Source organism: Macaca nemestrina, chromosome 19 (assembly GCF_043159975.1).
Source record: "Macaca nemestrina isolate mMacNem1 chromosome 19, mMacNem.hap1, whole genome shotgun sequence".
Classification (NCBI taxonomy): domain Eukaryota; kingdom Metazoa; phylum Chordata; class Mammalia; order Primates; family Cercopithecidae; genus Macaca; species Macaca nemestrina.
In genome coordinates this window covers 71491867-71516844 of record NC_092143.1, presented here as the reverse complement: position 1 = coordinate 71516844, position 24978 = coordinate 71491867, and the positions used below count along the sequence as shown (strand labels likewise).

At 42.4% G+C, this 24978-nt stretch overlaps 1 protein-coding gene across 1 annotated transcript in view; it reads right to left on the bottom strand.

Annotated features, from left to right (window-relative positions):
- Nucleotides 1–13221: 13221 nt before the first annotated feature.
- LOC105464671 (clusterin like 1) overlaps nt 13222–24978 on the bottom strand; it is a 28571-nt gene continuing 16814 nt past the window's right edge. Inside the window, exons 6-7 of the mRNA XM_011712718.2 lie at nt 17600–17814; nt 13222–13635 (exon numbers count right to left, since the gene is read on the bottom strand). Of these exons, the coding sequence (XP_011711020.2) occupies nt 13444–13635; nt 17600–17814 (407 nt within the window). The 3' untranslated portion in view covers nt 13222–13443. The remainder of the gene's footprint in view (nt 13636–17599; nt 17815–24978) is intronic.

Sequence of the window (24978 nt, the reverse complement as noted above, 5' to 3'; positions counted from 1 at the left end):
CCGTCCCGCGCTCCGCCTCTTCCTGCTCAGCGGGATCCAAGCGGCCCCAGCTCTGGAGCGCGTGCGCCAGGGGGAAACGCAGGAGCCACAGGTGTGGCTCGGAACGGAGCCCTGGGTAACAGCTGAGAGTCTTCGGAAACCTGGGAACCTGGATGCAGGTGCGGTGGCCCGGAGGGACTGCTCCCCTGGGGAACCGTCTGGTCCACCGCGCCTTCTCTAAGCCAGCAGCACAGTTCCCACGTTTTCCTGCGGTCTTACCAACAAAACTGCTGTTTGAGATCTGTTTCAATAAGTGATTTCTATTTCCATTTATTCTTTCTCACTAAAGGCTTGCAACCTGAGCAAGTGATATAATGCAGCTTTTTTACTTGATTAAAGACCTCCAGGGCGCCGGACACGGTAGCTCAAGCCTGTAATCCTAGCACTTTGGGGTGCCGAGGTGGGTGGATCACCTGAGGTCAGCAGTTCAAGACCAGCCTGGACAACATGGTGAAACCCCGTCTCTACTAAAAATACAAAAATTAGCTGGGCGTGGTGGCTACTTGGGAGGCTGAGGTAGAAGAATTGCTTGAACCTGGGAGGCAGAGGTTGCAGTGAGCCAAGATTCGACCACTGTACTCCAGCCTGGGCGACAGCGCAAGACTCTGTCTCAAAAAAAAAAAAAAAAAAAAAAAACCGCCTGGGCTTTTCTAAGGTTTTTTTTTTTGTTTGAGACAGCCTTGCTCTCTCACCCAGGCTGGAGGGCAGTAGCGTGATCTCGGCTCACTGCAGTCTCCGCCTCCTGGGTTCAAGCAATTCTCCTGCCTCAGCCTCCCGCGTAGCTGGGACTAGAGGCGCACCACCACACCCGGCTAATGTTGTTGTTGTTGTTGTTGTTGTTGTTTTTCATGTTTAGTAGAGATGAGGTTTCCCCATGTTTGGCTGGTCTCGACCTCCTCACCTCAGGTGTTCCACCCGCATTGGCCTTCCAAAGTGCTGGCGCAATCGGCCCCAAATTTTTAATAGACCACATTTTCCAATTTTACTGAATTGTTTATAACATTAACACTGGGGAGTGGGAACTGTTGACGAAAAGAGTTAAACTCTGTAAAATATATGAAGAAATTTATTCTGAGCCAAATATGAGTAACCAATGATTGGTGATAGAGTCCTCAGGAGATCCTGAGAACATGTCCCCAAGGTGGTTGGGCTACAACTTGATTTTTTATACATTTGGTTGAAAGAATTGTTATCTAAAGATTTGGAATCAATAGGAGGCTGGGCGTGGTGGCTCACGCCTGTAATCCCAGCACTTGGGAGATCAAGGCGGGCAGATCACGAGGTCAGGAGATCGAGACCAGCCTGGCCAACATGGTGAAACCCGTCTCTACTGAAAATACAAAAATTAGCTGGGCAAGGTGGCATGCACCTGTAATCCCAGCTACTCAGGAGACTGAGGCAGGAGAATCGCTTGAACCCAGGAGGCGGAGGTTGCAGTACCTGAGAAAGTGCCACTGCACTCCAGTCTGGGCGACAGAGCTGTCTGGGGGGGAAAAAAAAAAAAAAAGATTTGAATCAATAGAAAGGAATATCTGGGTTAAGATAAGGGGTTGTGGAGACCAAGGATTCATCATGCAGATTAAGCCTCAAAGTAGCAGGCTTTAGACAGATAGATTGTAGATTGTAAATGTTTCTTGTCAGACTTAAAGAGTGTGTTCTACCTGTCTTAAGGCCAGTGTTGATGTCAATGCTGGTCAGCTGTGCCTAAATTCCAAACGGAGGAGGGAATAATGAGACATGTCTGGCTCCCATTCCCATCCCGGCCTGAACTAGTGTTTCAGGTTAAATTTGGAATGCCTTTGGCCCAGAGGAGGGGTCTTTTCAGATGGTTCTGGGGCTTAGAATTTTATTTTGGGTTTACAGAACGATTTTATAATGAGTTTAAAATGCACTGATACATGTGTCGTACTTGCAAAGCATCCTTTTGCCTCAACTGTTGATTGAGCACAGAGGTGCTCTCAGCATTTTGGGTGGGACTTTTCTTAGCTGGACTGGTTTGTTCTGCACATTGCAGGGCTTTTTAGCAGGACTGTGGAAAGCCAACCATATGTTGGCATTCCCCCACCCCACACCGTCTGAAAACTCCCTACACATTTCCTTACACCTTTCGGAGCACCAGCAAGATCCCAGGCTGAAAATAGTCCAGATTCTCCAGATGCACATTATCTGTGTTTAATTTCCATGTGTTACTCTGTTATTCTTTTTTTTTTTTTTTGAGGTGGAATCTTGCTCTGCACCCCAGGCTGTAGTGCAGTGGCACTCAGCTCACTGCAAACTCTGCTGCCTGGATTCAAGCAGTTCTGCCTCAGCCTCCCAAGTAGCTGGAACTACAGGTGCCTGCCACCATGCCCAGATAATTTTTTTTTTTTTTTTTTTTTGCATTTTTAGAAGAGACAGGGTTTCACCATGTTGGTCAGGCTTGTCTCAAACTCCTGACCTGAAGTGATCTGCCCACCTCGGCCTCCCAAAGTGCTGGGATTACAGGTGTGAGCCACCATGCCCAGCCTTCCTTGTGTTACTTTTTAAAAACCTGATACATAATAATTGTGAGGTAGGTGGGACTTGACTCTGGAGGCAGGGCTCTGACTTGGGACCAAATTGAGGAGTAGTCAAAACAAGGATGGGGCAATAGTTTTCCATAAGACACGCCCACCAGTGTGCCATGTCAGTTTACCATTGTCATGGCAACACCCAGAGCTTACTGCCCCTTTCCATGGCAATGAGCCAACAACCCGGAAGTTACCACCCTTTTTCTAGACATTTCTGCATCATCTGCCCCTTAATTTGCATGTAATTGAAAGTAGGTTATAAATATGACTGCAGACCTGCCTTTGAGCTACTGCTGTCAGCCCACTGCCTATAGGGTAGCTCTGCTCTGCAGGAGCACTTGGGGAGCTGTAGCTGCCATGAGCTTTTTCTACCAGGTAGCTCTTAAATTCTTTCCTGAGCAAAACCAAGAACCCTCCTGGGCTAAGCCCAATTCCAGGCTCACCTGCCCTGCATCAATTGCACATCTTTGTGTATTTTTTTTCTTTCTTTCTTTCTTTTTTCTTTTTTTGTTTTCGACAGAGTCTTTCTCTATCACCCAGGCTGGAATGCAGTGGCACAATCTCAGCTCACTGCAACCTCTGCCTCCCAGGCTCTAGCAATTCTCCTGCCTCAGCCTCCCAAATAACTGGGATTACAGGCACCCGTCACCATGCCCGGCTAGTTTTTGTATTTTTAGTAGAGATGGAGTTTCACCATGTTGCCCAGGCTGGTCTCGAACTCCTGACCTGAAGTAATCCGACTGCCTCAAGCCTCCCAAAGTGCTGGGATTACAGGTGTGAGCCACTGCACCCGGCCCCTTGTGTTATTTTTGAGGCTGGTTTATTGGTTCCACCCAAATACCAGCTAAATCACATCTCAAGACTAGGCTTCTCTGCCCACATGGACCTTCCTCTTCCGCTGCCTTCCTTGAGTATCTTGACTTGATAGTAAAGAGAGAATGGTTCTTTTCAAAGTGGTTACTCCATAAATGTCGGTTAGAATGAATGGTTCTCTCAGACAAATATCATTCATTCATTCACTGACACACATTTATATCATAGTACCTTCCTCATGTCTGCAAATAGCAAGACAGACAAGGTCCTTTTCTTCATAGAACTGACATTCTGGCAGTGACAAACACTACAAAAGTAACCAAACAAGATCTGTGTGGTAGTGACAAGTGTGATGATAGTAAATTAATGGGTATAGCACTAAAGAGTGATTGTGTAGAAGGTGCTTTAGATCTGATCACCAGGAGGCCTCATTGAGGAAGTCACATTTGAGCTGAGACCTGAATACTGGGAAGAAACCAGCAGGGAAGATCTGGGGAAAGAACATTCCAATCAGCAGGTGCATTTATGCCAGTAGGTGCCACAGTGCTTGCATCTATAAAAACATCCCCCAATAGGGATGGTCATGATGCTTAATCCTGTCTTGTTCCAGGAAGAAATAATAATTATTAGTGGATACATTAACGTATTGGAGTATAAAAAGCTCTTCCTTCTCATTAAGAGATATATTTGTTTAAAATTTTACTTTTTTATATTTAATAGTCATAGAAATTTGTAGTATATTTATGTTATTTTGATCAATTATGTACAAATAATAATTACAATGATCACCCGATCTAGAATAAATATTTCATACCTGGAATTTGATGCACAGGATATTCTTAATTTTTAAAATTTAAAAATCAGTATTTTATTGATCAACAAAAGATACTTAAGCATAAAAGTGTACTACATTAGGATAAAATTATCTGAGGAATGTAGATTGAAATAAGAGTTTAAGGAGAAAATGGAATGAGATACAATTTCCCACTGTTAAAGAAAAACTTGTATATTTGTTTAAATGGATGATGCGGGGTCAAATTGCAATGACATTTAGATTCCATCTGGTACATTTTAAAGAGGGATGACTTGCTAATATTTACAAGGCATGGGAAAATAACAATTTGCTATTCTTTCAACTTACATAGAAAAATCACATGCAAGTATGTTGCAACTTTTTCAGTTACCTTTGAGGAAGTATGAGAGAGCAAAAACATTTGAAAATTATTGGTCTAGAAAAACCTCCCCTTTACAGACTCAAACATGTAGGTAAACTTAGGTAAAAGAAAGCAGGAAATTAATGTTTTTGAGAGTCTGAATCAGTTACTTGTAATATAATTTTTTATTGTTGCAACTACCGTCTATCAATGAGTCTCATGAACCACACATTATGAATTAATGTAGTTCTCACAACTACTCTATAAAACACAAACTTTTGCAGTAGTTCCCCCTTATACACAGGGGATATGTTCCAAGACCCCCAGGGGATGCCTGAAACCACAGATAGTACTGAACCTTATATATACCATGTTTTTTTTCCTATACATACCTTCCTATGATAAAGTTGAATTCATAAATTAGTCACAGGTAGAGATGAACAACAATAATAATAAAATAGAACAATTATAACAGTATGCCAGCATCCCTGCTCTTGTGCTTTGGGGCCATAATTAAGTAAAGTAAAGGTTCCTTGAACACAGAAGGGGTTCCTAAGAGAACAACTTGGGGAATGCAGTCATTGCGGAGCCGCTGGACAAAGGGAGCATCCACCTCCAGAGAGGAGGGGGCAGGAACGGCATGAGATTTAATGGCTTGCAACTGAAAACTTATGTATTTCTGGAATTTTCCACATATTTTTAAACCGCGGTTGATCTCGGGTAACTGAAAGCTTGCAAAGCAAAACCACAGATGAGTGGGGCACTAGTGTCCTTAAATTACCTTATAGATGACACTGAGGTTAAGGATGTTGCCCAAAGTCACACATCTAGAAAATATAGTAGCCACGATGAAAATCCAGGTCAGCCTGCATGCAAAATCTTCTTTCCACTTAGCTGCTTTGAGCCTGACTTCCCCCACTGTCTTTCCACTCTATAAGCTTTTGATAGCTCATTGGATAGAAAATAGGCTGTCTTAATCACTTTTTTGTCACCTTCACTAACAAATATATAAAATCTATGGTTGAATAGACTGTATTTGAGATTTACTGCACACCGAGGAACCCGGGATTCTATCAATAATTCCCTGCCAGGAGCAGTGGTTCATGCCTGTAATCACAGCACTTTAGAGGCTGAGGCGGGCAGATTGCTTAAGCCCAAGAGTTTGAGACCAGCCTGGGCAACATGGAGAAACCCCAAAATAGACAGTCGTGATGGTACCTGTAGTCCCACCTACTCAGGAGGCTGAGGCAGGAGGATCACCTGAGCCAAGGAGGTCAAGGCTTCAGTTAGCCCACATCATGCCACTACACTCCAGCCTGGGCAACAGAGTAAGACCCTGTCTCAAAAAAATAATATAACTCTCATTTTTTATAGCCTTTAGTTATGATTTACAAAAGGTTTATCTTCATTTGTGTCAGGCCTCTGAGCCCAAGCCAAGCCATCGCATCCCCTGTGACTTGCACATATACGCCCAGATGGCCTGAAGTAACTAAAGAATCACAAAAGTGCAAATGCCCTGCCTCGCCTTAACCGATGACATTCCACCACAAAAGAAGTGAAAATGGCCGGTCTTTGCCTTAAGCGATGATATTATCTTGTGAAATTCCTTTTCCTGGCTTATCCTGGCTCAAAAAGCTCCCCCACTGAGCACCTTGTGAGCCCCACTCCTGCCCGCCAGAGAACAACCCCCCTTTGACTGTAATTTTCCTTTACCTACCCAAATCCTATAAAACAGCCCCACCCTTATCTCCCTTCCCTGACTCTCTTTTTGCACTCAGCCCGCCTGCACCCAGGTGAAATAAACAGCCATGTTGCTCACACAAAGCCTGTTTGGTGGTCTCTTCACACGGACGTGCGTGACAATTTGGAGTCAATTATATTCAGCTGGCTGCCTCTGAACTCTAACGTTCTCTGACAAGCCTTTCTATCAGATAGATCAAGACTGGGTGAAAAGTTCTTTAAAAGTTCAGAGTTCTCTCTCTTTCATTACATTTTATTTATTTATTTATTTATTTTTAATTATTATTATTTTTTAAAGAGTCTTGCTCTGTCGCCCAGGCTGGAGTACAGTGGTGCAATCTTGACTCACTGCAACCTCTGCCTCCCAGGTTCAAGCAGTTCTCCTGTCTCAGCCTCCCGAGTAGCTGCGATTACAGGCATGCACCACCATGCCTGGCTAATTTTTGTATTTTTAGTAGATACAGACAAGGTTTCACTATGTTGGCCAGGCTGGTTTTGAACTCCTGACCTCAGGTAATCCGCCCACCTTGGCCTCCCAAAGTGCTGGGATTACAGGTGTGAGGCACCACACCCAGCCTACTTTTTTTTTTATAATTTGAAATACTGACTATATGTACTCTCATTGTAATCCTTAGTGATATATACTGACAAAAAGCTCTCCTATTGCGTTGCACCAAGCTCCAAATTATGAGGTTGAGCGTCAGCCAGAAAAACCTCATGTTTTCCATAAAATAAGTGTGTCAAAAGACAGCGCTGTTGTGTCAGTTTTAAAAAGTAACTATGTAGTACACCCATGTTCAAAACAGCATTATTCACAACAGCCAGAAGATGGAAGCAACCCAAGTGTCCATCAGTGGCTGAATGCATAAGCAACACTAGGTAAATCTATGCAAGAATATTAGCCAAAGAAAGGAAGGAGTTCTGACACATGTAACAACATGGATGAACCTTGAAAACATTGCACTAAGTGAAACAAACCAGTCACAAAAGGACGCTATGATTGCACCACTGCACTCCAGCCTGGGCAACAGAGTAAGACCCTGTCTTAGAAACAAAAAACAAAACAAAAGACAAATACTGAATGATTCCACCTACATGCAGTACCTAGAGTAGTCAAATTCATAGAAAGTACAGTCGTTGTTGCTGGGGGCTGGGGGCTGGGGGACGGGGAAATGGGAAGTGAGTGCTTAACGAGCACAGAGTTTCAGTTTGGGAAGATAAAAAGGTTCTGAAGATGGACAGTGGTGATGGTTGTACAACAGTGTGAGTGTACTTAATGCCACAAATTGTACACTTTAAAATGGTTACAATGGTGAATTAATGCCATGTATATTTTACCACAATTTAAAAAAAGACTACACAGAAGCTATTGGTTTTTACGAAACAAAGCAATGAATCTCAGATATTTTTCCCAAAAAGTCAATTATATATATTTTAAGTGTAAAAGCAAACTAATGGAAGAACATTTTATTAATTAGAAAGTGACATGTTTGTAGATGTGATAGAACATAGACATCTAGGTGATTTAGTATTTTTTCAATATACAAAGAACTACTCATGTACCGTAAAATGTAATACATATTACATTACATTTTTTAAGAAGGAATTTTCATTTTAACTCAATTTGAGTATTAATAGCTGAGCCGTTCAACATAAGTAAACTAAGAGTACTTCATAGTATATAGCTAACACACTTTCCTGCAACTACGTTTACTGCATTATCCTTTTTTATTTCAGGATCTCCAGGTCCCAGATGAAGAGATAATTCTACTTACTGGATATAGGATGCATTAGATCTTCTTACCTTTAAAAAAAAAAAAAAAAAAAGGCAGCAACGATCAAAATACTAATCAATTACTTATAGACTCAGTGTATTTTTTCTTGGAGTAAATGTCCAGGATGGGTGATAGAATAAAATGCTCTTGGCTTTTGGAAAAATTGATACTGTATATAGCAAAATAATGTGAAACCTGTATGCATGGATATTCTTAACAATTTGAAGAAATCTTCACGTTTTTCCTGGGTTGTTGAGCTTCTAAAATGGTCTTTTCCTCAGATGTGATAATAAAGTGTTTATTCTGTACTCTACATGTACGTAGTGTTTGGTCAATAAACTTCGGTCACTCATGACTCATTACATTAGTCAACAAATTTTGTATGTTTGCCTTTCATGATGATGTTGATGGTAAGAATCCATCTACAAAAGCTTATTCAATACTCGGGATGTGCAAGACATTGTGTTACAGCCTGTGACTGTTAATCCCAGGGCCAGCAGCTGTGAAACTTGGGGATGGGAAATAAAACACATTGCAAACCAATCAGGAATGTCCAGGCACTTAGGATGCTAGATAACTAGATGGAAGTTCCAAAAGAGGGTTCTAAATATATATTTCACCCTATAATTGGAATTCATGTTTCAGTGAGCCATATACCTGCAGCTAGGGCACCCGACAAATGTTTACAGGATTGACAATGCCAGGGTGATTCTTTTCTACCATCTTTTCCTGGTTTTTCCCTTAGTATCTTTGCCTTTAAACTTTGGCAGGTTTGGGACCCTGAATGCATTGATATAATCAGAAAATTGACAAAATTGTATCCATGATACTGAATAAGATGCAGAAAAAAGAAATTCAGTGAGTAAACAAACTTGGAAAATGTTTATTCTCATGAACAATAAAAAACCATAAAATTATAACAATAAGATAAAATGTTTCATTTACTACTGAAGATTTTAAAAATTGAAACGCCAGGCCAGGCACAGTGGCTCATGCCTGTAATCCCAGCCCTTGGGGAGGCTGAGGCGGAAGGATCACTTGAGGCCAGGAGTTTGAGACCAGCCTGGCCAACATGGTGAAAACACATCTCTACTAAAAAATACAAAAATTGGCCCAAGTGTGGTGCTGCACACCTGTAATCCCAGCTACTTGGGAGGCTGAGGCATGAGAATCGCTTGAACCTGGGAGGTGGAGGTTGCAGTGAGCCGAGATCATGCCACTGCACTCCAGCCTGGGCAACAGAGAGAGCCTCTGTCTCAAAAAAAAAAAAATTGAAATGCAAATTAGTATTTGAGAAATTGGTACTGCAGACATTGCTGTTATTACATTTAGCAATATATATATCCAGAAAAATAAGATGTTAATTGTTAATAACCTCTAAACAAGTAATTCTATTTCTTGGAATCTAAGAAAATAAGTAGAAAATGTGAATAAGGAAAACAGTAAAATGATAATAGTGGTTGTGTTACGATGGTGGGATTATGGATAACTTTTGTCGTCTAAATGTTTGGTAGTTGTGATTTTGTTACTTTTAGAATTTTAAAACTATACATAAAAAAGAAAAACATGCCGGGCGCGGTGGCTCAAGCCTGTAATCCCAGCACTTTGGGAGGCCGAGACGGGCGGATCATGAGGTCAGGAGATCGAGACCATCCTGGCTAACCCAGTGAAACCCCGTCTCTACTAAAAAATACAAAAAATTAGCCGGGCGAGGTGGCGGGCGCCTGTAGTCCCAGCTACGCGGGAGGCTGAGGCAGGAGAATGGCGTGAACCCGGGAGGCGGAGCTTGCAGTGAGCTGAGATCCGGCCACTGCACTCCAGCCTGGGCGACAGAGCGAGACTCCATCTCAAAAAAAAAAAAAAAAAGAAAAGAAAAACATTAACATTGCCTGTGAAAAATCACTTTGTATGCCTTGTTAGTAAAATATTTTGAGAGATCAAAATACTTGATCTCTCAATTACTCAGTATCTCATTTCCCATTGCCATTGCAAGTCCCAACATCTGGGAAAGAGATAGATGACTTTACGGGAAAAACTTTGATTTGGCTACAAAGCGAAGTCAGTACCCACTGGGGCACCAGCATGAGGCTTCCTTTCTCTAAAACCTATTGCGTCTCACCAGCGCTGCAGAGTGAAGCTCAGACTCCACAGGCCGGCACTCAGAGCCCTGACCTCTTCCCACCTTTGCTTTCCACCTTCACCTACTGTCACTCTTGTTGTATTCTACTAATATTCATTTACATGTGTTTATTAATTTATTTGTTCAACAAATATTGAGGGTTTGCCCTGTGCCAGGCACAGTCCTAAGTCCCCACTGACAAAGAGAAGAACAAAAACCCTAGAAGGGTGGTACCCTCATGGACTGTAGGTCTCGGGATGGAGATGAACGTTCATAAAGAGCCACGTGGGTAAATGTCAACTTACAAGAGCTGAGTGCTGCATGGTGTTATGGTCATGTATGAAAGGGGAGGGAGAGTTTATGGGTAGAAGAGGGTATATTGCCCCTGAACAAGTGACTTTTTGAACTGAGATCTGTTGATGACTCAGTAACCTAGACAAAGAGGTAGACATGGGGACTGTCAACCAAGACTCTCCTCTCTCCTGGTCTAGAGGTGGACACACATGTCCCAGCTGGGCCAGCCAGACTCCTCCTGGCAAGTCACATCTTGAGCAGAGTGATCTGAGGACTAAAAACAATTGCAGCTGCTTCACCGTGAGCGCTGGGCCCTGAAGCAACTGTCCATGGGTTTCCTCCTCCCAGACTCTAGACCCGACCGTTTCTGCCTGGCTCTGGGCATAGTTGTCCAGCTTCCCCTCTGATTCATGAGTCAGCATCCTTCCATTTCTTTCAGCTGAGCTGGTCTTGGTTGCCTGCAACCAAAGAAGGAACCCAAACTCACAGAGGGGAGGTGCCCTGACACAGGGAAGCTTAAAGGCCCCACAGTGTGAGGGGACCAGTTTAGCAGGACTTCCCAGCGCCCCCAGTACCTAGATGTTCTACTCTTTCTTGCTGTATTTGCCCATGCCGTCCCCCTTTTTGGAATAGTCTCCTCTCCAACCTATACACTTTGATGCTGCCTGTGTGTGTATCTACATTTATATATTTAATTAATTGATGTATTTTTAAGAAAGGGAGAGGATGGCAGGGTGTGGTGGCTCATGCCTGTAATTCCAGCACTTTGGGAGGCTGAGGCAGGCGGATCACCTAAGGTCAGAAGTTCCAGACCAGTCTGCCCAACATGGCAAAACCCCGTCTCCACAAAAAATACAAAAACTTAGCCGGGTGTGGGCCGGGCGCGGTGGCTCAAGCCTGTAATCCCAGCACTTTGGGAGGCCGAGATGGGCGGATCACGAGGTCAGGAGATCGAGACTATCCTGGCTAACACGTTGAAACCCCATCTCTACTAAAAAATACAAAAAAACTAGCCGGGCGAGGTGGCGGGCGCCTGTAGTCCCAGCTATTGGGGAGGCTGAGGCAGGAGAATGGCGTAAACCCGGGAGGCGGCGCTTGCAGTGAGCTGAGATCCGGCCACTGCACTCCAGCCTGGGCGACAGAGCGAGACTCCGTCTCAAAAAGAAAAAAAAAAAAAAAAAAATTAGCCGGGTGTGGTGGAGGGCACCTGTAATCCCAGCTACTCGGGAGGCTGAGGCAGGAGAATGGCTTGAACCTGGCAGGCAGAGGTGGCAGTGAGCTGAGATCACACCACTGCACTCCAGCCTAGGCAACAAGAGCTAAACTCTGTCTCAAAAAAAAAAAAAAAAAGAAAAGAAAAGGGAGAGGAGGCTGGGCATGGTGGCTCATGCCTGTAATCCCAGCACTTTGGGAGGCCAAGGTGGGTGGATTACTTAAGGTCAGGAGTTCGAGAGCAGCCTGGCCAACATGGTGAAACCCTGTTTCTACTAAAAAATACAAAAATTAGCCAGGTGTGATGGTGTGCACCTGTAATCCCAGCTACTCAGGAGACTGAGGCACGAGAATCATTTGAACCCAGGAGGCCAAGGTTGCAGTGAGCCGAGATCATGCCACTGTACTCCAGTCTGGGCGACAGAACAAGACTCTGTCTCAAAAAAAAAAGAAAAAGAAAAAGAAAAAAAAGGAGAAAAAGGGAAGAAAGGGAGAGGAGAGAGTGGGAGGAGGAAGAGGAAAGAGGAAAGGAGAAGAAGAGAGGGGATAGAAGGACGGTGAGAAAGGGAATATATCCAGCTCAGAAGTTTCTTCCCTACCAGAACGTGAACGACCCTCCCCCGAACTCCCAGAGCCTGCTCCTGTGAACTCGCTAAATCCTGCCTTGCTTTATAGTTGTGTGTATGTCTGTCTATCTGTCTTGTGCTCCCTGTTGGATAGGAAGCTCCTTGGGGACAGGATCTTGTCAAATTTTTCATTTTCTCTTTCACAGTACCTAGTTCCTGTATCTAAACTTAGTAGATGCTAAAAAGATGTTGGCCGTTTGACTGATACAACCAAAAAAAAAAAAAAAGGCCTCCAGAATTCAGAAGTAAAGGGAGAGGCAGCAAATCCTGTCACACCTGGCTTAATTACACATTGATGGTGACCTACTAACAAGGTCCCTTATGAGTAACTTAAAATGTAATTATTCTTTAAGATTGAGCATATTACCCAGATTTTTATATCTTGCATGTTTTGAGCAAATATCTTAACAGGAAGCAGTACAGTGTGATGAAGGAGTCAGAGAGAGACCTGGCTCCACATTCTGCTCTACCACCTCCGACCTGAGTAGTTCATTGGACCTTGGACGTTGAGCCTCAGGATCTTTTTCTGTAAAATGATGATAATAATATTACCTCCAAGACTGGCTTATATTAAAGCTCTTGTTAAAGTAGTTAGCAAGTCATTATTTAAATTTTTTGAATATTTTTAACATTTCATAAAATGTATTGAATGTATTTAGCCATAATCTATTTAACCACTGTCCCATTTTTACACATTAAGATAATGTTTAACATTTTTAATATTTTAAATAATTTTGTAAATGTAGATCTTGGAGGGAGAACTTTTCATCAAATTTAGATTTATTCCTTAGGATTGATTTCAGAAGTGTAATTATCATATCAAAAAGAAATTTTATGGCTCTTCATATGCATAATCAAATAGCTTTCAAAAAGGCAAAACCAATGTATGTTCCCACTAATACATGATATATGAGAATCCCCATTTCATCACATTCCTACCAGGATTTCCTGGGGGTTTTTTAATTTGCAAATTTGATAGGCAGAAAATGCCATCTTATTTGTTTTCATGTCTTTATTAATGAGGTTAAACATATTTTCCAGGTATTTTCAAACAAGTTTTGTTTTTCCCTTTTGAGAATTAACTATTCCTGTCAACAAGGCATTCCTAACCAGCCACTCTACTTACCAAGTTTTAAAATGTTCCTTAAAATGCTGTAGAACATTTGCTAGTACATAGCCAATGAAGTTAGAACTCTCAGCACTTTCTTCAAGAGGGATCTTGAGTGTGAAATTAGAGGAAGGCAGAATGCTTAAGTCTGTCATCACTGTTTCATCTTGTTTGGAAATATTTCCTTCATGAATCCTTGGAACTACCTACAGAAGAAGGATTACACAGTAAAAGATTACTAAATCCCAATACACGTTCAATAGTAATTTAATACCACCTTAGTCAGGATAGGCTAGGCTGTGCTGAGGTAACAGATTAGTCCCGGCATTCCTAGGGCTTCATGCAACAAAGATTTATTTCTTGCTCGTGTTATGTGTCCGTTACAAGGGCTGCATACCAGTAAACACTGAGGAGCCTGGTAGGCAGAGGCACATTATCTCATAGCTGTAGCAGATGAATTCATGACTTTCTTTGTGCCCTCAGCAGAAAAAGAGAATAGATGAGCACACATAGGCTCTTCACTGTCTCAGTCTACAAAGAACCCTTCTCAGTTTTGCTCACGCTTCATTGGCCAGAACTTGCCACATGGCAATGTTTAACCACAGGGGGAGCTGGAAAATATGAGACAGGAGGTGGGATGTTTGCTGAGTATTACTGTCTGTGCCACAAACTTTATTGCATTGCACCAAGCTTTGTACTGAGTTTTCCTAAAAATTTACACTTTATGGTTGTTTGTGTGATTTTGGCAAGAATCAGTGCAAAATTTATGTCACTCTTAACGAATAACATGTATGTTACTCTCTTAATGAATTCTCCAGTGCATAGACTTTGATTTGAATCATTTAAATGGAACTGAACTGATAGGCAACTTGATGTAACCTTAAGAGAATGATTTTTAAATTTTCCCTTCTCTGTCTGTGACTATAACATATATAAAAACGGCATAAAGTATTTGTTTGGTTTAAATAATTGTAAACACTTACGTAACTATTATACAGCCAGGGGCCATAACCCTTTTCACTTGCTGGAATTTGCATATTTCTTTCCTAAGGCTTCTCTTCAGCACTTGCTATTTTATGGGTTTGTATTTTTCTTTACATGGTGACATAAGAGCTGTTTTGAGAAAAGTAACTTCACAGGCAGTTTAGCAAAGTGGTTACGTTCACTCATTCTAGAGAAATACTGCTTGACTTTGAATTCTAGTTCTACCATTTACTAGCTGTGTGAGCTCAGACAAGTTGCTTAACCTCCTTTGTGCCTCATTTGAAAAACTGGGGAAAGAATTCTACTTCCCTTATAGGGTCACTGAGGGTATTAAATGGTCTGATATATGGAAAAAGTTATTAGAACATTGCCTGACACCTAGTAAATGCTCTTTAGTGGTAATAATTGTTATAAAAGTATATAATTGAAAACCATAATTTTATTTTATGTGGAGGTTTTTATATAGAAGTGCCTTTGCTATCAGCATAAAGAATTTTAGATACATCTGTTAGTGTTACTCAGAGACACTAGAATGGAAGTAAATTGAAGCACAGAATAGGAAATACTGACAATGGTAAAAACAACTAAATATTGACTGTAGATTTTTTTTTTTTTTTTTGAGACGGAGTCTTGCTCTGTTGCCCAGGCTGGAGTGCAGTGGCCGGATCTCAGCTCACTGCAAGCTCCGCCTCCCGGATTTACACCATTCTCCTGCCTCAGCATCCCAAGTAGCTGGGACTACAGGCGCCCGCCACCTCGCCCGGCTAGTTTTTTTTGTATTTTTTAGTAGAGACGGGGTTTCACCGGGTTAGCCAGGATGGTCTCGATCTCCTGACCTCGTGATCCGCCCGTCTCGGCCTCCCAAAGTGCTGGGATTACAGGCTTGGGCCACCGCGCCCAGCCTGACTGTAGATTTCTAAAGGTTGAAAGCACTGCTAAAATTTTTCTTCAAGTTTTATTCTTCAAGACAATACGTTTTCCTCATTAAACTTAAAGTCTGTATATACGAGGATGATCGAATATATTGAATTACTTTACCTTCCTTGAGTATGATCTAATGGAGTTACAGAATCAGAGAGCTGGCAGGGATTGGAACAGTGGCTTTCAAAACTCTTTGACTGTGGTCTGTAGTAATGAATACACTTGATAGCATGACTCAAAACACACACGTATGTCTACATATGTGTGTATATATGTTTATACACATACACATATACCAAATGGAAATGAAATTCCATGATGTGCATATGACTTATGAAATGCAATACATGCTAATATTTTCTAGTTTGTCCTATTCTATTTTTTTGTATGGTTTTTAACCTTGTTTTTTAATGAGCTTGCTGTGACTTTCCAAACTTATTTCTGAAATCATGCACGATCCACAGCTTTGTAGTTTGAAAGAGGGAAATGCTGGATTACAGAATGCTGTAAGTCAAATTTCCTAGAAGCAGTGCCTGAGATTCTGACAGAAATGGTTTAGAAAGGAGTGCTCTCAGGTGTGACTTTTAAGGGGAGAGGAAAGCAAACTAGAGAAGAGAAAGCAGCTAAGCAAGAATATGGCTTCAGATGACCATTAGCCTCAGCCTGATCCTGCAGGAAACTCTGGGGCATAAGTGCCCCAAGGGCAATCTTTGGGAGAAAGTTTCAGAGATAAGCAGTTAGCAGCAGCACCAGCACCAGTGGGAGCTGGTAAAAGGGATCCCCAGGGATCTGGATAGGGCACCAACATAACATACTACACAGAATATTGCATCTTCAATTGCTCTGCCCAGTAATTTTTTTATCCGGGTCTTTTTGGGAACCCCTCGATACCAGACTCATCAGGAATCACTAGCCTGATTGTAGATTAAGGTAATGTGTGTGTGTTGGAGTGGGGATGTCTTAGGAAGAAAAGTCACTTGAGTATTATGCAAAAAGTTATTGACTGAACCTGGGAGTCATGGTATAGGTGGAATTTAAGATGGCAATATGTTTTTATTTTTGTTTTTGTTTTTGAGACAGACTCTCACTCTGTTGCCCAGGCTGGAGTGCAGTGGCACGATCTCCACTCTCTGCAACCCCCACCTCCCGGGTTCAAGCGATTCTCCTACCTCAGCCTCCTAAGTAGCTGGGATTACAGGTGTGCGCCATCACACTTGGCTAATGTTTTATGTTTTTGGTAGAGATGGGGTTTCACCATGTTAGCCAGGCTGGTCTCAAAACTCCTGACCTCAAGTGATGCACCCACCTCGGCCTCCCAAAGTGCTGGGATTACAGGCATGAGCCACCGTGCCCAGCTGGCAATATATTTTTATGTGAAGAGTAACATATACATGTTTAATTCTCAAGATAACTCAGTGGCTTTATTGTGTCAGCAACTAATAAGAGCTATAATTTACAGAGCTCTGGTTTTGTATAAGAAATCTATACTAATCACTTTATAGGTGTACATGTTAAGATAGCTGTTATTATTCCCATTTTACTACAGGTGAAAACTGAGGCCTACAATGGTTCAGGTACTTTCCCAAGCTTACTCAGCTGGTAAGTTTCAGCGTCAAATTTTGAACTCAAATTGCTTTATTTGTAAGTCTTCTCTCTTAAAAACTACGTTGGCCAGATTTCTTCAAGGTTACCTCTATCAGTTATACCCCTATAACTCTAAGCAGAATTGGCCATTTCTAGATTAGAAAGTGTTTTGTGTGTTTTGTTTTGTTTTGTTTTTGAGATGGAGTCTCGTTCTGTCGCCTGGGCTGGAGTGCAGTGGCCGGATCTTGGCTCACTGCAAGCTCCGCCTCCCGGGTTCACACCATTCTCCTGCCTCAGCCTCCCGAGTAGCTGGGACTACAGGTGCCAGCCACCTCGCCCGGCTAGTTTTTTGTATTTTTTTTAGTAGAGAGGGGGTTTCACCGTGTTAGCCAGGATGGTCTCGATCTCCTGACCTCATGATCCGCCCGTCTCGGCCTCCCAAAGTGCTGGGATTACAGGCTTGAGCCACCGCGCCCGGCCTTGATTTTCTTTATAGAGTTTCTTGTTTTCTAAAGACCATGAACTATGTTAAATCAAGTCAGCCTGAAGGCAATCACAATGGAAATATGAATACCCCCTGCAGCTTGTCTTCAAATTCAGATACAATTAATACATAAATTAACAGTGAAATCAAGGTGTGCACATGTCATCTCCGTATCTGCTCTTGGGTCTCGCCTTTACCTGTATTGAATTAAAGATGATCTCCGTTTCTGGGGTCTGGTTTGCCAGTTCAGACACCCAGCCAAATTGCCCTCTCATCTTCTCCACCAGATAGGCAGTGTCCACCAAGTGCTTCCGGGTCATCTGGAGAATCTGGCTGTACTGCTGATTGGATACATTGACCAACCTGATGGCCTCGTCTAATTCTGTGTGTAGAGCAGGTACGCCAGGACAGTCTAGCAAAGAAAGTAACGTGGAGAAGGAAAAGGTCCATGAAACTTGGAGGTGGGCGACATGGGCTTATGTCCCAGCCCTTACACTATTTTCCCCTTTTGCCTGTGGGAGTTTTTAGTTATGTCTGTTGTTCTGGAGTAATTACTAATATCGCCTACATCTGTGTCAAACCAGATCCAGTTTAACTGTTAATTATATGGTTTTATGTAACAGAAACTGGGCTGGAGACAGAACTTTTTGTCATAAATTCCACATGCCTACCACCTATATTAAGAAAACATTTGCCAAAACAGATGAAGTCCTTACTATGCCCCTTCTACATCACATCCCATTTATCCCTTAAAAAGGACACTACTGTTTGATTTTGGATGTATATGTCCAGTACCAGTAATCAGTATGGGAAAAGAGGAAAAGAACCACATATAGTGAAGCCACTTAAAATTAAGACCAAAAGTGCATAGTAAATAGTGAAAAAAAAAAAGATTTGTGATGTTTTGGAAATTAGTTTATATTTATCAATAATGAAATTATAATTACAGTTGCGTGTTTAGTATTAGAACAAAGTAAATCAAAGCTGATTGAAGAGACAAAATTATTATTTGATTAAAGGTATGAGATGTGTTTACAATAGCAAAACCTTGAAAGCAAATGTACTTCAGCTGGGGAATGAATAAATAAATAGTGATCTGCCTACATAGACCAACATACAACAGTGAATTAATGAACTAGAGCAGCACGTATCCACATGGCTAACCCTTGCAAACTACACTGAGTGAAAAGCCACATTGCAAAAGAATACATAAGTAATAATATTTATATTGTTAGGAAAGAAAAATTATCCAGAACTTGGAAATAAGGCAAAAGAATGGTTGCATTTCCTTTCGTTTCTTTTTCTTTTCTTTTCTTTTTTTTCTTTTTCCAAGACAGGTTCTCGCTCTGTTACCCAGGCCAGAGTGCAGTGGCATGATCATAGCTCACTACAGCCTGGAACTCCTGGGCTCAAGTGCTATCTCCACCTTAGCCTCCTGAGTAGCTGGGACTACAGGCTCACACCAGCATGCCCAGCTAATTTTTAATTTTTTTGTAGAGGTGGGGTCTCACTTTGCTGCCCAGGCTTGCATGTCCTTTCAATGTCATACTAAATTATTGTCTAAGAGGTTGACCCAAAGATCACTTCAAGGTCTAAGGAAGAGATCCTTTGTTGTCTTCACTATTTACTATTGATTAGGGCCTGACTCCATGAAATTACCTGTAAATTATGGAATGAAAAGTGGCAAATGTTTGTCTAGTAGAGATGTAAATTATTTTGGTCTGTTAGAAAAGATAATGGCAAAATTTACAGTTTAGTTGCCTTTTCGAATATTAACTAACTTATATCTAATTCCATAATCTTTCAGCATTCTGTCTGTCCTTGACTGTAAGCACTCCAGTCTCTCTTATACTCCTTTGACCCAGCTCTAACGCCCTGCTGGTTCCTTCATTAATAAGTCAAATAGTCAAATTGACATTTGATATGTGCCCATTTCTTTTTTCTTTTTCTTTTCTTTCTTTTTCTTTTTTTATGTTTGAGACAGAGTATCACTCTGTTGCCCAGGCAGGAGTGCAGTGGCACAATCTTGGCTCACTGCAACCTCTGCTTCCTGGGATCAAGTGATTCTTGTGCCTCAGCCTCCCGAGTAGCTGGGACTACAAGTGCACGCTACCATGCCTGGCTAATTTTTGTATTTTTAGTAGAGATGGGGTTTCACCATGTTGACCAGGCTGGTCTCAAACTCCTGGCCTTAAGTAATTGCCCACCTTGGCCTCCCAAAGTGCTGGGATTACAGGCATGAGTGACCACGCTCAGCCAGACATGTGCCCATTTCATGTTTGTATGATGCATTTTTTTTTTTTTTTAATGGAGTCTCACTCTGTGGCCCAGGCTGGAGTGCAATGGTGCGATCTTGGCTCGCTGCAACCTCTGCCTCCCGAGTTCAAGCGATTCTCCTGCCTCAGCCTCCTGACTAGCTGGCACTACAGGCACGCACCACCACGCCCAGCTAAATTTTTTTGTATTTTTAGTAGAGACTGGGTTTCACCATGTTAATCAGGCTGGTCTGGAACTCCTGACCTTGTGATCTGCCCACTTTGGCCTTCCAAATTGCTGGGATTACAGGCATGAGCCACCATGCCTGGCTGTATGAAGCATATTTTTAAGGTTAAAAGTTCTACATTGACAATGCAAAAATCAAAATGTAAAACATTGCTATGTAGGATATAGGCATGTGTATATATTATATGTATAAGGGACATGATATGAGTAGGAAGAAATGCAAGGAAATAATTAATACCAAATTCAAAATAGCACTTTCCTTTTGAGGAGATAAAGTGAATGTGATGTGGAAGGGGACATAGTGGGGCTTTGTCTGTTTTGGTAATGTTCTATTTCTCAATCTAGGTGATTGAGAATTTTTTTTTTTTTTTTCCTGAGACAAAGTCTCACTCTGTCACCTAGGCTGGAGTGCAGTTGCTCGATCTCGACTCACTGCAACCTCTGCCTCCTGGTTTCAAGCGATTCTTCTGCCTCAGCCTCCGGAGTAGCTGGGATTACAGGTGTGCACCACCACACCTGGCTAATTTTTATATTTTTAGTAGAGACAGGGTTTCACCATATTGGCTAGGCTGGTCTCGAACTCCTAACCTCAAGTGATTTTCCTGCCTCAGCCTCCCAAAGACCTGGAATTACAGGCGTTAGCTACCATGCTTGGCCTATTACATCATTCTTTATATATTTATAATAAAATGCAATTTATAATAACAATTTTAAGCAGTATGGGAGCACATTAGGACATTCTTTACATTTTACCTTTGCAACACTAAACTTTCATTGAATTTGTACTGTATTACCTGATGTATACTGTATCTATTATCTGGTGCATATAGATTATCAGGTGCATTTTAATGTATTATCTGATTTATTCTGTATTATCTTGTGACATTCAAGAATTATTAATAAACTATTTTAGCTGGGTAGAAGGAAATAGATGTTGATGATACATAGAGGGATGCTTGAGCGGGACTATTTTTGTAAGAGGTCAGTATATGAAGTGTATATTTATCTGTTATAAAAACCTCTGCTTCTGGCTGGGCGCGGTGGCTCACGCCTGTAATCCCAGCACTTTGGGAGGCCGAGGTGGGCGGATCACAAGGTCAGGAGATCGAGACCACGGTGAAACCCCGTCTCTACTAAAAATACAAAAAAAATGAGCCGGGCGCAGTGGCAAGCGCCTGTAGTCCCAGCTACTCGGGAGGCTGGGGCAGGAGAATGGCGTGAACCCAGGAGGCGGAGCTTGCAGTGAGCCAGGATCGCGCCACTGCACTCCAGCTTGGGCGACAGAGCAAGACTCCGTCTCAAAAAAAAAAATAAATAAATAAAAAATAAATAAATAAATAAAATAAAAACCTCTGCTTCTGTATATAACTTTGCAACTGTGACTTAAAAAACAAATACTTGAATAATGAGAATCACTGATACTTCAGACATTTTATTTAATCTTCAAAAGATGTGTATGAAGCAGATATATTATTCCCACCTTCCAAATGATAAAACAGGCTGAGAGAGTCCTCGAGTCAGCAATTCAGGAGAGAGAGCACTCCTTTTTTATTTTTTTAATTTTATTTATCTATTTATTTATTTTTTCTTTTTTCGAGACAGAGTCTCGCTCTGTGGCCCAGGCTGGAGTGCAGTGGCTTGATCTCAGCTCACTGCAACCTCCGCCTCCCAGGTTCAAGCAATTCTTTTGCCTCAGCCTCCTGCGTAGCTAAGATTACAGGTTCATGCCACCACACCCGGCTAATTTTTGTATTTTTAGTAGAACGGGGTTTCGCCATGTTGACCAGGCTGGTCTCAAACTCCTGACCGCAGGTGATCTGCCCACCTCCGCCTTCCAAAGTGCTGGGATTACAGTGTGAGCCACTGCTCCAGGCCAGGAGAAAGAGCACTCTCAACTGCTCAGGTTACCCAGCGAAAAGGTCCAGTTTATAATCAAAGCTACTTGGAGCAATGCTTTCCAAAACCTTTTCTGCCACAAGACATTCTAGATGTCAAATTGTCTAATATACATTCTAAGGCAGGGTAGATGTGCCCATGGCAGAAAATTTGGCCCAAGAGGGATGTGGAGAAGTAGACAAGTCCATTTGTATAATGGACTCTGCTTTCAAAAGAAGGGGGAGAAAAGACCAACTACTGAGGTGGGGAGAGGCTGAGAGAGAATGAAGTGGAAGAGGGAGAGAAAGAACAATCCTTGTTCTTGTTCTGTGGCCCGTGTAACCTGACTCCCTCACTAGCCCAACTAGCCTGAGAATTCAGTGGAAATAAGAACCTAGGCTGGTGATGTTTAAAAAGGAGAAAGGGGCTGGGCGTGGTGGCTCAGGCCTGTAATCCCAGCACTTTGGGAGGTGGAGGCGGGCGGATCACTTGAAGTCAGGAGTTCACCACTAGCCGAACCAACATGGTGAAACCCCATCTCTACTAAAAATACAACAAAGTAGCTGGGCATGGTGGCAGGTGCCTGTAATCCCAGCTACTCGAGAGGTTGAGGCAGCAGAATCACTTGAACCTGGGAAGCGGAGGTTGCAGTGAGCCGAGATCGTGCCATTGCACTCCAGCCTGGGTGACAAAGCGAGACTCTGGCTCAAAAAGAAAGAGAAAGGGAGTGTTGTCCACTCTAAAAAGGTTTAATAACTACTCGAATAATGATCTAATTTAATAGACTCCATTAAATTCATGGTTTTTTTATTTAATTGAATAAAAAATTTAGAAAGGAAACCTTATTCCTTTTGAGTTGGAAAGCATATAGATGTTTAGAACCCCTACAATGCGTTAATTTGCACAATGGAAAGACCTATTTCATAATAGAGAATATTAATATGTAATTTACAGGCTCCTTGAGCAAGGTGATTAAATAAAAGTAATATGTTAAAAAGTCAAATAAATTTTAAAGATGTCTAATACTTTTTATTTTTTATTTTATTTTATTTTTTTTGAGACGGAGTCTCGCTGTGTCGCCCAGGCTGGAGTGCAGTGGCGCCATCTCGGCTCACTGCAAGCTCCGCCTCCTGGGTTCACGCCATTCTCCTGCCTCAGCCTCCGAGTAGCTGGGACTACAGGCGCCCGCCACCACGCCCAGCTAGTTTTTTGTATTTTTAGTAGAGACGGGGTTTCACCGTGTTAGCCAGGATGGTCTCGATCTCCTGACCTCGTGATCCACCCGCCTCGGCCTCCCAAAGTGCTGGGATTACAGGCTTGAGCCACCGCGCCCAGCCTAATACTTTTTAATATATTATATATGCATACATGTACATATGGTCCCCAACTTACAATGGTTCGACTTACAATTTTTCGAACTTATGATGGGTTAACTGTGACATAACCCTATCCTAAGTCAAGGAATATCTTATGGTTAAAAGTTTGGAAAATACAGAAAGAAGTATTTTTTAAAATCATGGTTTTTTTTTTTTTTTTTTTTTTTTTTGAGACGGAGTCTCGCTCTGTCGCCCAGGCTGGAGTGCAGTGGCGCGATCCTGGCTCACTGCAAGCTCCGCCTCCTGGGTTCACGCCATTCTCCTGCCTCAGCCTCCCGAGTAGCTGGAACTACAGGTGCCCGCCACCGCGCCCGGCTCATTTTTTGTATTTTTAGTAGAGACGGGGTTTCACCATGGTCTCAATCTCCTGACCTTGTGATCCGCCCGCCTCGGCCTCCCAAAGTGCTGGGATTACAGGCGTGAGCCACCGCGCCCGGCTAAAATCATGTTTAATCTTAAAACCCAAAGGTAACCTTTACTACTATTGTGGTGTATCTAATGATACTTTAAAAGCCAAATATGTTCAGGATATTATGTTGTTTAAGATTGTAACAATTTCTTGGCCGGCCGCTCACGCCTGTAATCCCAGCACTTTGGGAGGCCGAGGTGGGAGGATCATGAGGTCAGGAGTTCGAGACCAGCCTGACCAATATGGTGAAACCCCGTCTCTACTAAAAATACAAAAATTAACCAGGTGTGGTGGCACATGCCTGTAATCCCAGCTACTCAGGAGGTTGAGGCAGCAGAATTGCTTGAACTCAGGAAGTAGAGGTTGCAGTGCGCGAAGATCACACCACTGCACTCCAGCCTAGGTGACAGAAAAGATTGTAACAATTCCATTCTCCCTTTTCTCTGAACAGCAAAATTCGTTGCAAGTTGCTCATTGTTAGATTGAGGGGACAAAGCCAAGGGAGGGACAGGAGTTTCCACTGACTATGCTTTTTGTTCTTTCTGTTGATATAAATTACTCCAGCGGTCTTCACTGTGGGAAGTTAAGGGCACAAGAGCTATTACTTGGTAGTAAACGAATTATAATCTGATTTTTCTGAACATCCTTTATAGCAGGGGTCCCCAACCCCTGGGCCATGGACCCGTACCAGCCTGTGGCCTCTTAGGAAGGGAGCTGTACATAGGAGGTGAGCGGCAGGTGAGCAAGCATGACTGCCTGAGCCCCGCCTCCTGTCAGATCAGCAGAGGCATTCGATTCTCACAGGAGCACGAACCCTGTTGTGAACTGTGCATGCAAAGGGTCTAGGTTGAACGCTCCTTAGGAGAATAATGCCTGATGATCATCCCCAAACCGTACCCCCTGCCCCACCATCTTTGGAAAAATTGTCTTCCACGAATCTAGTCCCTTGTACCAAAAGGCTGGGGACCACTGTTTTATAGAAGAATTTTGTTAGAACCCAGAGATTATCTTGGGTCCTTTACTTACACATTACTCAACTGAGGCCTAGACAGCATAAATGACTTGCCCAAAATCTCTAGCTAGTGTTGTAGAATTTACTGACATATTGATTTCTGTCCATCCTGTATCTTCCAATTTCCAACTCTAAGCCATTAGCCACACTTTAAAAATTTCCTTCCCTTAGGGCTTTAGTGAGATAAAATGCAGAAGCATAGGAATCACAAGCTCTTGTTTTATATAAGAAAATTTGTAATTTGGCCCTGGTGGGGTAGGAGGAGTGACTTTAGTTCGAGAAGGAAAAGGGAATGAGGGGAGGGATGGAGGAAAGGGAGAATGATTTCCTAAATGGGGAAGGAACTAGAAAGGCCACTCTGAGAGGGAAAAGGATTCCCGGGGTTTGGAAGGAGAAGCCATT